We start from the raw sequence: 13,827 nt of genomic DNA on the forward strand, positions 1-13,827 counted from the left end.
CATACTTACAAATGGAATTCATCCCCCGTGGAGCGCCAACTAATATTATCATACTAGTGTCAACAGTTCGTAGTATGTTATATGAACATCTACGAAAGTATAAGTTGAGCAAATTTGCCTTCCATTTCTAAGTGGTCATCTTTCCTTTTCCTCGAGAGTAGTGATGGCTTGAATGATTCATACTTTAGCAGTAATGTAATTGTGATAACCACATTTTTGATGACTGGTGCATATTAACTCGTTCAATTGTGGAATAATTCTCAGGACGTAAATCTGTTGTCATGTCTGTAGTCATTGTGCTATGTTTTGAAGACATCATGTGAGTGTGAAATCAAGAGATCCTTCACATTTGAGGTCAGAGAGGTGGGTTTCAATTTGACTTCCTGGACAGAGGATAGAATTGAGTTTGACGTTATAATTCACATTCTTGATTGGCTTCCAAACTTTGGACCTTGCTAGTATTATGCCTCCAGATTTTGTAAGTTTGTTTTTGATCTGGTGTTTTTCAGATTTTTCTCATTACTGAAATTTAAAACCTTAAGTCATAAGAATCAGCACCAAATCATAAACATTCTGAATGCTGCTATTTCACCATGTCAGGAGGCAAAACAGTTACATGATGAATGAAATATGGATGGGTGACGTTCTTCATAGGTTAACAATGAAGATAGATGCAAAACTAAAAGTGGATGATTACCAGTCACTAAGGTTGACTAAATCACACACTGAAATCCACATAAATTTCATTTAGATATTATCATTTAGACTGAGGCTACAAACACACCCCAAGTTGCTATATGCACACCCATTAAATCTACACACGCCCAAACTTCTGATTGGCTCATACAGATCCCTTTTCCCTAGTCCTGCGCGCAGGCCCCGATCCCCTTCTTCTCTCTTGACCCACCCGGCGCGAGTCCTGCCCCCCCTCGTCTCTCCCTTGCCCTGGCGCGGGACCATGACTGCATCGGTATTTCTTTGCTGAAGAGGTCGTAGCTGTTATCGAGGCAAGGAATGTTTACAGTAGCCAGCTTCATGGACAAAAACTCGATTGGGCGCTGGAGGGATTGCACACAATTGATAATCTCGTCCAACATGACTGCCTTCCCTGTCACCTGTTGATTGAAACGAATGAAGCCAAAGTACAAATGGAAGACAAACAAAACATGGTCAAATGTGCTGAAATAGCTCAAAAGGAAAGATAAAATCCATAGATACGTACCTTGAGCGTACTAACTTCAAGACTACTAAAATACAAGTTGTAAACATTGAGATTTACTCTATTTTGATTTTACTATATTTTTGTCTAAAATTTTCCCAACATATTCCTTCTGTTAACTATTCCTCGCTTGCAACACTCCTAGTGAACACTGAGGAAACTTACACTGTTGTGGTTTATTTCAACAAACTTCCTGAGGTTTGAAATGTTCTTTACAAATGCTTTGTACCTTAATTGAATCTTAAAATTAAATTTTGTTCAATATTAACAAAAAAATTCAGAAATGCTCTAACAAACACTATGATTCTTATCAAACACTCTGTAAATTTTGTCACACTTTCTTTAAACCCTAAAGTAATTCAGAACACCTCAGAAATGTCCAAAAGCTCCACCTTCATATAACACATTCATACACATATATAAGGCTCGAGGAAAGGCAATCTTAGCTTAAAGTTTAAAACATCTTGTTTTATCCCCCCAAAAAATCAGAATACATCACAGTAAATTTATTTTTAGGCTTCAGGAACGTTTCCAAAAAAACAATTGTTATTGATTTTAAGTATCATAATTTGAAGGTTTAAATCTGAGCAAAAAACCACTGTTTTTTCCAATCAATAATTATAAAGAACCAGTATATATATATATTCCAATTTTTTTTCTTTAATCATCTTAAAATAGCCTCAAATCTTGAGTTGGTTTTTGTGATGGGTTTATCATTCTTTTTGACCTTCCAAACCAATAAAAATAACCTCATCACAAGCTGAATTCAACATTGTAATTGTTTGGGAATATTAGATGACGTAACATGGTTTCAGCTGTTAGTAAGAAATTGAAAAGATAAAAATTTCCGTTCTTTTATTAATATATATATATATATATATATATACATATATTTGATAATGCAGGAAAGATAGAGCTTTTGACATACCCATTTAAAAGCCTATACATATCATCAAGTTCCTACCATAATATCTTTATGATTTGAAATGATCATAAAAATTTATAGGACCTATTTGAAAATAAGCATGAATTTTTTATTTTTTATTTTTTTTTAATGTTTTTCATTATAATGAATAAGCTTACTTTGGTTCTTTTTAAAATCTTCTTCATGAATGACATAGATTTTTATTAATGAATTCCATCTTAGCACCTGTATACTCTACCAGTTGTTGTTATCTCTATTTAACACTATCTATATGTGAATATATCTTATAATGTCATTGTAAGGTAAAGTAAATCTTTGAGCACTAGGTAATAACTTGGTATTTCACCATGAGTTTGAACTATCCATGTGGTAAATTTATTTTATTAAAAATAAACTGAATGGGAGATATCAATGAAAATCACAAAAGTGTTTTTTTTTCATTTTTAAGTCTAAATTATTTTCAATCATATTATTTGAAAATAATGAAATGATAGAATGAATATTTATTACTATAAATTGTACTTATTTAAAAGGAGCTATTTAAAATTTGTAATTCTGTTAATTATTCATATTTATTTTATCACTGATGATTGAAAACCATGGCATAATTAAGTGTGTAATTTTTAACAATAATTTAAGTAGTATCATTTCTGCCAAAAATGAAATAAAATATCCATAACATCACGTTCTCATTTATAAAGAATATATTATATACTTGTAAGTACAAATAACACGAAGTAAAAATGAGATTAAAATTATTTTTTAATTTGGTGAATAAGACTTAAATTATTGAGATACAAGATAATTTTATGAAAAAATAAATAATAATTTGTTTTTAATAAAACCAAATTCAAAAGGTCAAATCTAATAATTTTGAATTTAAATTTATTCTTGTAACATAAAAAATATCAAATATTGTGTATCAATTATATGTTAGTACTTAAAATTTTCACCTTACTTGAAGGTGTAATAGTGAAGTCAAAAATAAAAAAATTATATATATATATATATATATATAATTATAGGATATTGCTAATGCCACTGCAACTTACTACCTCCTTGACATAGTTATTTAGTTTTTTTTATTCCAATAAAAAAAATCACTTAATAATTTTAATATATATATATTTTTTAGATTATAAAAAATAATCTTAGTTTTAATAATAATAATTAAAAAAATAAATAAAGATAAGTTTTTCTAATTTTTTTTGATAAATATTTATACAAATATATATTAATATAATTTTTTATTTTTAAAATACTAAAAATTATATGTATTGAGAGAGAGAAATGTATATATATATATATATATATATATATCTTAGAGGTGCCAAAATAGTTGGTGTCTTTGAAGAGCATTAAGAGCACTAAATGTCTAGTAAATCATGATTTCTTAAGATCTTATCTTCATGATGCATATAAATATATATATATATAAATATATATATATATCTTCATTAGTTCCAAAATAAGATATAAAATAAAATAAAAAATAAAAAATAAAAACTTCAAACTATGCCTAAAATAATTGATGAACTATTTGTATAGTTGGTTAGAAGAAAAATGAAAGAGTTAAGAAGAAATCAATGAAATAAAACAAAGAAACTTGCAAAAGGAAACCTATGGGATTGTATTCTTTAATCTTAAAGCAAATGGGAGCTATAATAGTATTTGAGAAGCTCTGTAGCATTGTAACATTATTACAATTTGCTCTAATCCTAATGATAGCAATCATTATACTAAATAAATCTTGTGCATGTCATACGAGTATACCACATGAGTGTTTAATAACTATTTTAATTTCATTATTAATCATTAGATACATTAAAAAATTTAATTTTAATAGCACTAATTAAATTAATCAAAATTAAGTTTGAAATTTTATTTATATTCAAAATTTCAAAATAGCATGGCTTTGTATTATTTTTAATATTCTTTCATTTTGAACTTGTATTAATCCATCAACTTTCTACCATAATTTTAAAATACTTTGTAATGAAAATAATGCAAAGTATAAGAATCTCTTTCCTTTCTATGTTTTAATTTGAAAATAGTTCTTCAAAATCTTTTTTATGTGACTAATTAAACACAAGGTGTCAAAGCTTAAAATAAAATTAAGAACTCAACTCTAGCCACATTAGTTTATTGTTTTCTTATATCCTTTGTGAAGGCTTCTAAAATCTAGAAAAGATACTATTTTAAAATGATATCTTTGGAATTTTTTTTTTGAATTTTCAAAATAGTTTCAGTATGTTAGAAGTATACAAAAAGAATTGAGGTACTTCTAATAGATTTTATTTTATTCTTATTTATTATCTTTTGATAGTCCACATATTGTTCACCAAGAAGTGATTAGACACCTTTCAAAGTATTATTTTTATTATGATTTAAAAAATTAAATACTTTGTTGCATTTTTTTTTTTTTTTTTTTTTTTTTTCCTATATAGATACTACCTAGTCATAGATTTGAGAAGATAATGCTCGTTTAATTTTTTTTTAATTCCAATATAATTTTTTGATTTTTTTTTATGTTATTGTTAATTTTGATGATTATTTATAATATTTTTATTAAAATCATAAAAATAAAAAAATAAAAAATAGAATTTTGTAGTTACATATAATTACCTTTCATATTTCCTAATTTCCTTCTAAAAATGCCACAATCTTGAAAGGAACCTAAATATCCTACTTGCCCTCTTAATATTAAAATTATTTTTTGAAAAATAATGTAAAAACTTTAATAATCAAGTTTAAGGTTTGTAAGAGTAATATAAATTATTATATTTAATAAATCTTTAAATTTCTTGATCATAAAGGTTTTAAATATCTTCTAATACTTATTAGATGTGCATTTCAACAAATCTTTTCATACCATGATAGATTTCAACATAAGGATGATGATAATATAAAAATAAAATAAAAAAGACTAAATTACCACAATATCTACATATTATAAAAAGAAATTTACTTATTATAGGAATTTAAAAATAATTTTTAGAGAAAAAAAATTCTTTATCAGTTTTGATTTCCATCTCAAAGAATAATATCATCATGTTCAATTACAAATTTGTTTTAAAATCTATGTACATCAATAAAAAATTTGTTATATCACATAAAAATTAAGAAATAATTCAATTCTAAACATTGAAATTCAGATGACCAAGCATAAGAACCACCTTTAAGCAAATATAAAAAATTGAACATTACAGTTTTACAATGAAAAATTATTATGTGGCTCTGAAACCAAAGTGCCCAAAATTTGAAGGGGAATTATTAAGCAACGTATTCAATTAATTGATCTCAAAACAGAAGAGCAACTGAAAAATATATATAAAAAAATAAAAATAAAAATAGTGTATTGAATAAATACACTGTCATCTCGAAGCTCCCCACACGTTCCCATCATACCGCACGGGCCGGTCGAAGGGAACGTGAAAGATAAGTCCAGGAAGGAGGGGGACGGATTCCATGTGGAATCGACCACCCAGGGGAGGCAGAACAGTCGTGGTGAGCTGAGCTTTGCAGCCGCGGCGGTCGTTGGGGGGTTGCGGATAACTTGAGGCAGAGCTTGCATCTTCGGGAAAGCCAACAGCAATGAGGATCCCAATGCTGTTGATTCGAGAGATTTGGGCGTGTGGGTTCAATCCCACCCCTCTCGCAATCCCATTTCCTTTCCCCATCTCAGCTCTCTCTGATTCTCTCGGTATCTCACACGCTGCTGTGTCCTCAAATTCAAGTTGGCGTCCACAGACTGGAGCTCGGTGAGAGCTTCGTGGTTGACGGAGGAGTGGGACTGTTGAATTTCAATGGAAGAATTCGTGGTTCTGTTGTGGAATTGGTATGATGGTAGAGATGTGGAGTAGACGCGCGGAGGAGATTGGAGGCGAGATGGATTTTGGGAGTGTTGGAGGAATTGGTGTGATGCGGTGTTGAGGAGGGAAGCATGGCCATGGTGGGTCAGGGCTTTGGTAGCCCCGGGCTATTGCCAATCCGCCTCCGCAACTCCTCGTCTCATTTTCATTCTGGGATTTATTTCAAAGACGTGCTGCACGTTATGCCTGACCCCAAACAGAGCTCCTGGCTAGTGTCATCCATCCCAAGCACTGCAGCCTGTGCAGAGCCTGATTCTAGATTCATATATTTGTGTTTTTCGTCGTCTCGGTTGAGAGCTTTTACGAATGGGAGACTCCATTTTCCACCCTTGCAAGCGGCGGCTTTACTGTTTTCCCAGACACTTATCAGTCCTAAACTCTCTGATTCCACTCTTAGGATGTCCAATGCGAACCCTGATATTGAGGGTTCAGACATGCTCGAGCAATGCAAGCCTAGCAACCCAAGTAAATCTAAGTCGTCGCTGGCTCGATTTAAGGCCCTAAAACCAGCAGGGGTCAAGGCCTCCCTGCAATCAACAGAGAAGCGTCAGCTGAAGCGCTACGTCACATTGGCCAAACAGCTCGCTGCCGAGGGACACATGCTTGAGTTCGCCGCGTTTCTCCAGGTGTGTATGTATAATCACTAATTGTGCCATTCATTTCTTTCAAACATATGTCATGGCTCAAATTCCGATGGGCATGACAGGATTAAAGTACAGTATGTGGTTTCGGGTTTAGTGCTGTAAGCAAGCGAAGCAGTGTACAGCACTTCAACTCAATCTGGTGCTGTAATTCGTACATGGTCGCTGTTGAGTATGTTCTACGCTACAACATTTGCCAGAAGAACCTTCTATATTTTGACACTTGAAGGCAAGCATGACATTAATCTTGTATGATAGGATTGTGTTTCTTGTAGATGCTGGCAGATGCAGGACTCGACAAAGAGTCGTTTACCTCGAAATTGGACTTCGCCCAAGTGGATGCTGGCCTTACCCTGCTGCTGTCACGAAATAAACTGGATACGTTTGTAAGTGTGATGAAGAATCTCACAAAAGCAGGATACACTGCATGGCAATTTGCTGGGAAGCGCTCGCGGGAAATTTTGTCTGATGAGCTTCTGTTGCTCTTGGAAACCGGGAGAACTGAATATTGCGTCAAGATTGTTGAGTCATTATCAGGTATTGGTGAGAAGCTGAATGTTGACAATTTTTTAGGCACTTGCTAGCTTTTTCACGATTAGTTTTAGGGTGTAGGTGTCTTGAACGCTGACCTAATGTTAAGTCATATCTGGCCATTTTCTTTCTTGTTCTTGAAAGAGGTTTTACTTGAAAAGGCTTGTGTACGTTCGTTACATATCCTTGGAATGTCTCATGTTTTGTTTTGAATGCGCGTCTTATAAGATCAAAGTAATTGTGTGTTGTTTTACGTTCTCTTGGTTCTTATATTGTAACAGTAAGCGGATGCATCGTTTCGGTGTTTCAGAATGTGGGTTTCTGACTAAGAAACTAATCGATTCAGCCCGCGTGATTGCAAGCTGCGCAAAATCATGGAACCTTTCGTTGGCTTACAGGTACACAATTTCTTGCAATCACTTCCTCATTCACGTGCGTTTGAACTTTGTACTCGTCAGCATGGGTGTTCCTCTTTTGCCTGACGTGCAACACTGAATTATTCTTACCCTCCAGTCTTACGTACATTTGGGAAGCTTACGTAACCTATACATAAGAATACAAGACTAAGATTCGAATTGATATCAGAATATTCACAACATCAAACGCCTGCTTCACTGTGCGCAGATTTGTGAAACTTCTTTCCCGAAAACCGTGGCACTACAATCTCATGATACGAGAATTTAGCTATAATCACCAGCTTCAGAGCTCATTCGATGTTTTGGATATCATGCGAGAGTTTGGAGTTGCGCCTGATTTGTACACGTACCGCGCTTTAATTGACTCATGTGGACGCTGCAATGAATCCTCCAAAGCGGCCGTTGTATTCGAGGTTTGTTCTTCATGCTTATGTTTCATGACTATGATGTGCTCATCCGAGAGCGTGAAAGTTTACTTTTTGAGAGGAATTTACTTTCAACAATTACTGAAGCAAAGCTGACCACGTATAAGTGTTCGGGATGTGTAGACGATGCTGAAAGATGGCTTTAAGCCCAACGTGTTTGTCTACAATAGCCTGATGAATGTCAGTGTCGGTGACCTGGATGAAGTGCAGCGTTATTACCAGCATATGCAGGTAACCATTTTGAGTTGTGTGGTTCATCCCGAAATTATTTTAGATTTTTCCTTCTGAGTGATCAATAAAAATGGGATCCATAGCAGCTATGATTGGTGACGGTTGAATCTTGGCCCTAAGAGTAGAGAGGTGAAGGCAGTTGTTTGGTAACTAATGTGGAAAGCAGGGTGCAGGAATTACAGGCAACTTAGCTTCTTTCAACATTCTGCTCAAGGCGTATGCTGCTTGTGGCCGTGCAGACCTGGCAGCTGACCTCTACTTCCGCATTCAGCAGACAGGCGAACTCAATCTGGACGTTGTATCTTACAATGCTGTTATCAATGTAAGAGGACCTTATGTTGATTAGGTTGTTTTTGGACGAAATAAATTGTTGCTTATTCGTTTAAGGTCTACTTCTGAACACTGTAAAGGACCTCAATGTCTCTCTTACAGCTGTTCAAACCTGGTTTTCACAAGCAATCTGATTAACTGCTGGTACCTGTCCTGTAAGTGTGATGTTTTCTACCTCTGAAACGTATTGGTTATGTACGTCCCGTAGGTTTTCGGAAGAGCAAAGATGTGGGAGAAAGCCTTGCGAGTTAAAGCCGACATAATAGAAGCTGGGGTGACTCCCAATGTTGTGACATGGACTTCAATCATCGAGGCGTGTGCTACTGCAGGCCTTGTAGAGCGAGTGTTCCAAGAATTTGACGAAATGCTTAGTGCGGGTTGTTGTCCAAATGTAGACTGCTACAATGCGCTTCTCCAGGCTTGTGTCATGGTGATGCCCTTCACCTTCTATCTAGTCTCGCTTTCAGAAATCAGACTTCTGAAAGACAGTCTCAATATCTGGTTTTGGTTTTTTGTGGGATTGCTCAGGCTGGCCAAAATGAGCGGGCATTTCAGCTTTTTCAAGAATGGAAGCAAACGGGGCAAATACGTCCCCTCTCCGATCATTTGAATCACCCTGACCCACTCTGCAGAACATATGAGCTGATAGCTGTCTCAGACATCTTTCCTCGGCCTTCACCGTCGTGGAACGGATATATAGACGAGGAGAACTGGGACTCTCTACGATTATCTCGTTGTAAGCCGAATCTTCTGACATACAACTGGATGATGAAGGCATGTGGTGCAGCTCCAGAGAGGATAAGGTCGCTGATGCTAGAGATGCAGGCTTTTAACCTAATTCCCGACGTGACGAGCTGGTCAATTCTCCTAGGCGCTTACGGAAGTAACGGCGACCTGGAGGGTTGTATGGACACTTTTAAGGAAATGAGACGGGCCAGATTCAAGCCAGACGTCGTCGCGTATACAACTCTGATCAAGGCGTGCGTCCTATTCGGAGAATCGGACATGGCGTTCGAAATTTTCCAGGAGATGAAAGCTGCAGGCGTGCGTCCCAACGCCGTGACGTACAACACCTTGATACGAGGCCACCGAAGTCACAGTCAACTCTTCCAAGTGCAACGGGCGTTGGCAATTTACGAAGAAATGCGGGAAGCAGGGCATACTCTCAATGACTTCACACTTCAAGGGCTGATCAAGGAGTGGGGTGAAGGTCTTTCTGATGGAAGGCCGTCAAGCTATGTCGACTCCGAGAAGGGATTCCTGGAGTACACCGAAGCCCTTGTGCAGAAAGTTGCTGCCCATGCACGCGACCATAATGACAATTCCATTGTTGATTTGCATGGCTTGTCGATGGGTGAAGCGCGAGCAGCAGTCTTGGCCGTTCTGCGTACCATCAAAGAGCGCTTCTTGCTTGGCAATCCTGTCACCGGGGACTTAGTCATCAACACTGGGGTAGGCCACCACAGTGAGGACAAAGGAGTCTCTATTCTTCGAGACGTTGTGCTTGGCGTTTTGCAGGAAGAGCTTGGCCTCTGTGTTGAGTCTGTGTTGGCGGACGTCCCGGGCCAAGCTTCCAGTAGTCAGTTAGGAAGTAGTGGAAGTAGCGATGGTTCTTCATCACACCTGCCACGAACACCTGTTAGACCTCACAGACCAGTCAACTTGGGTAGATTGAAGGTGATTAAAGAGTCGCTCAACGCATGGTTGGGAAGGAAGTCGCAAACAGTCACTGATCGACAATGATTTTCATTGACTAGTGTAAATTACATTCTTCGTGTATCTTGTATGGATTTGACAAATCGCAGCGTGGGCTCAATTGTTCACTTTTGTTACTGATTCAATAATCTGGATTGACGGTTTTAGATACGCACCTTGATGTGTCCGTGTGTGTGCGTGTGCGTGTGTTGCAAAGGACCTGCGCAGATATATTATCACTTCTGCTAGAGTCGGGACAAGTTTTGAACAGTACCCACACACCAAATCAATAATTTCCGATTGTGAGCAGGTGATTCTTCGCACTAGGCAAGACGATATCTGTCATATAGTGGTTCTGCCCGTAATTACGAACGAGATTTGTCCACCAGTGTTAGCCTATCTTGGTGTACAATGCCAAACGAGGGTTATGATGATCACAGCACTCGCAAAATAGTCAGTGAGGGAAGACCTCTGACCTTTTGAGACGATACAGATGCGTTCCTGTAGTAACCAAATCGTTTCTTGAGAAGAGCAGATTCGATGCACCTAACAAACGGCCATGTCGAAATGCAATTGGTGAAAAGGTTTGAGGTGAACGTACGCTTGAAGTTACTCCGATTGGACCCTGCCGCTGGGTGCAACTGGAATGCTGCAGTGAATAGCAGCCAGTTTAATTCATGTCACCAGCACAGGAACAACATAGAAGTGAAGCAAGAACGACATTCAACATCGAAGTTCTCAGTCAAGGCCTTTAATTGAGCAGAGACATCACTGAATTTTCTATTACTCGTCAGGATTATAAACCGGAAAAACTCGGAGGTTCAACTTTTCTGGATCAATAATGCCACTGATTGTAAGGCGCAATCATATTCAAAGAGTGGTAGTTTTCAAGTGTTTTGGGCATAGTGTGCACAAGTGTCAAAAACACCATCTGAAACCGATACTTCTGTAAGAACAGTAGGTCTTATCTGTTGGGAAGCTCTCATGTAACTATTTTGGGGAATCAACTATAGTTTGCTACACAGTTCGGAGGCTTCGTGTCTTGGAGTTCCTGCTGCTGCTGCAGTTGCTGCAGCATGTGATTCTGCAGTTTGATCTAGCACACCTTTATACTAATAGTAGGAATCGTTGAAAAGTCTGAAATCATTTAAGCCAGTTGGCCGTAGGATTGTTACGATCAATAGTTGTCGGTAGTTATCGATGGTTGATTGTTACCCTACCAGTCAAACCTACTTGTTACACATTTCACAACTTGATAAGCCTACGATATTGGACCAACATGAATCAATCCCCAAATTGGGTAGAAATTGGTGTTCACTCCAATAAATAGTTTGGGAACTTCGGACAAGTACTAGGTGATAAGAGTGGTCCAAGAGAGGGAGGCCGAAGGGTGAAAGAAGCTGGCAATAAGAAAATGCATTTTAAAACTAAATTTGATAATTAATACATAATAAAGATTTCATAAAGGTGCAACTAGGTAGATTTGAATATGGCAAAATTTGGATTCAAATTGCTTCTTGTAACTTACAAATAACTCTTATTTTGTTATAGAAATACACAAATATTTATACAAAATAGGATTTTGCTTTTTGTTTTTTTTTTTTTACTACCAAACTTAGAAGCAATATGCAAGCTATGGATAAGGAACAAAATCTTATGCCCCTATTCAACAACTTATTGATATTATTATCTTAGGTAGTACTTATTTAGATATAGAATGTGAAGGTTGTTTTGTAAAATTCTTAAAAGTGTTACATTTAAATTTTGTATTCTTTTCATTGAAACCAAACTCCAAAATTTAGAGTAAGTTTTGCACTTATATATGAAAAAAAAAGTGAGTTGCTCCGATTTTTGAATGTTTTGATTGATTAAAATTAAAAAACCTTCTTGAGCTGGTTTTGTACTTAGAAAAATAAATCCAAAGGCCGACAAACAAAAAGATGAAGTAAAATACATTTTTTTTCTATATAACATTAGTAGTTTTTTCTTCTAAAATTTCTTTTTAATTCATTTTAAGTAGCAGTTTTCTAAAACAAAATAAAAAGGAGTATTAAAAAAGTATAAAATAACTATCAAAAAAAAAATCAAGTTTTTAATATAATTTTAATAATTATGAAAATAAAGATATAAAATAATATATTTAGATTTATAATAAAAAAAATTTAATCTATTTTATAGTGTCTTTTCACTCTATAACTTATCCACAAATTAAGGCCTTTAAGTAAAGACTATTCTTCAACAATCAAGGGAATTTATTAAGGCTTTTGAACCATGACCTTTTAAAATGTTTTCCAAGTATAAATTTTACTTTAGTTTATTTTGATCATTGTAGATTAAAGCTTACACTTTGATTTTTTAAAAAAAATATTATATACTAGTATTTATAAAAATATTATAAGTTTATATAAATTTTTATTAAAAATCTATATTTCATGCAAAGATTCTTACATCTAATTATTTAAAGTAATTTTTTAAATTTTTTTATAAAATTATGAAATATATATTTTTAGTTTTTTAAAATTTTAATAATTTTATCTTATAAATTTATTATTTTGATATATATATATATATGTAATATAATATAGTTTTTTAAAAAAAATTATATCTTTATTAATGTCTTGTTAGAGATAAAAATTAAAAAATATAAATAAAGAAATAAGATATTTTTCAAAGAAAGATAAGATATATATATATATATATATATATATATATATATATATATTGAAGAAGAAATTGGAATGACTATTGCAAAAGATTAAAAAATTATAAAATCTTGAAACTAGACTAGAAGCAAAAAATGAATTGATAAGACTAAGAAATATCTCACTCTTGCCTCTATATATACTATTTGATTAGGAGTTATATGACAATGTTCTATAAGACCTCTAATATATGTCCAACTTGCAAGATATATGACTAATTTGCAAAAAGAACTTTTTATATGTATGCCACATATCTAACTTGTTCCACAAGTAGCCAACATGTGTAATACATAACCAACTTATTTAATTCTAAATCCTAAATCCTACAATCCTATAACCTTATAACTTTGTAATCTTAAATCCTAAACTTTAAATTTTGTAATTCTATATTCTAAATTCTAAATCCTAAAAACTTGGTTTCATATTATTTGAATCAATATTGAGATTTTGAAGGATTTTCAAAGTTAATAATGTACTCAACGGATGTAGATTTTAAGAAATAAATTTTTTTTATAAATTTTAGGATTTTGTATATTTTATAGTATATTTATAAATGAAACTTGAATAAATTTATTATTTTATTTTTTGTTAATGTGTGTAAAAATTTGAAATTAATCAAGTAATTAGATTGAAATACATAAGGATTTTTGTAGGTTATAGTCTTGAAAATTTTAGATTTAGGGTCAATGAATGATTCTAAGATCTAGTAATATCTACTAATTAGATTGGATCAAAATCTGGTGAAAGCAATAAAAACCTCAATGTATATACACAATCCAATTTTCGAGTGATTGAACAGTTCATCAAAGAAAAATTGGTATTAAAAGATTAACATTCAAA

The 13,827-nt window shown here is 34.2% G+C and overlaps 1 protein-coding gene across 2 annotated transcripts; it reads left to right on the top strand.

The window, feature by feature from the left end:
* Window positions 1-5,734: 5,734 nt before the first annotated feature.
* Window positions 5,735-10,434, top strand: LOC112274488 (pentatricopeptide repeat-containing protein At5g02830, chloroplastic). 2 transcript variants are annotated; one of them, XM_024504044.3, is made up of 8 exons: window positions 5,735-6,642; window positions 6,933-7,194; window positions 7,499-7,586; window positions 7,813-8,017; window positions 8,153-8,260; window positions 8,427-8,582; window positions 8,799-9,020; window positions 9,119-10,434. In XM_024504044.3, exons 1-8 carry the CDS (start codon window positions 6,088-6,090, stop codon window positions 10,331-10,333), a joined length of 2,811 nt encoding a protein of 936 aa, XP_024359812.1. In that variant the 5' UTR covers window positions 5,735-6,087; the 3' UTR covers window positions 10,334-10,434. The 2 variants fall into 2 exon arrangements, with proteins under 2 accessions (XP_024359812.1, XP_024359813.1); XM_024504045.3 differs by having other exon boundaries at window positions 6,503-6,642; window positions 6,916-7,194.
* The last annotated feature ends 3,393 nt before the right edge of the window (window positions 10,435-13,827 follow it).

Source organism: Physcomitrium patens, chromosome 21 (assembly GCF_059467195.1).
Source record: "Physcomitrium patens ecotype Gransden chromosome 21, ASM5946719v1, whole genome shotgun sequence".
NCBI lineage: Eukaryota > Viridiplantae > Streptophyta > Bryopsida > Funariales > Funariaceae > Physcomitrium > Physcomitrium patens.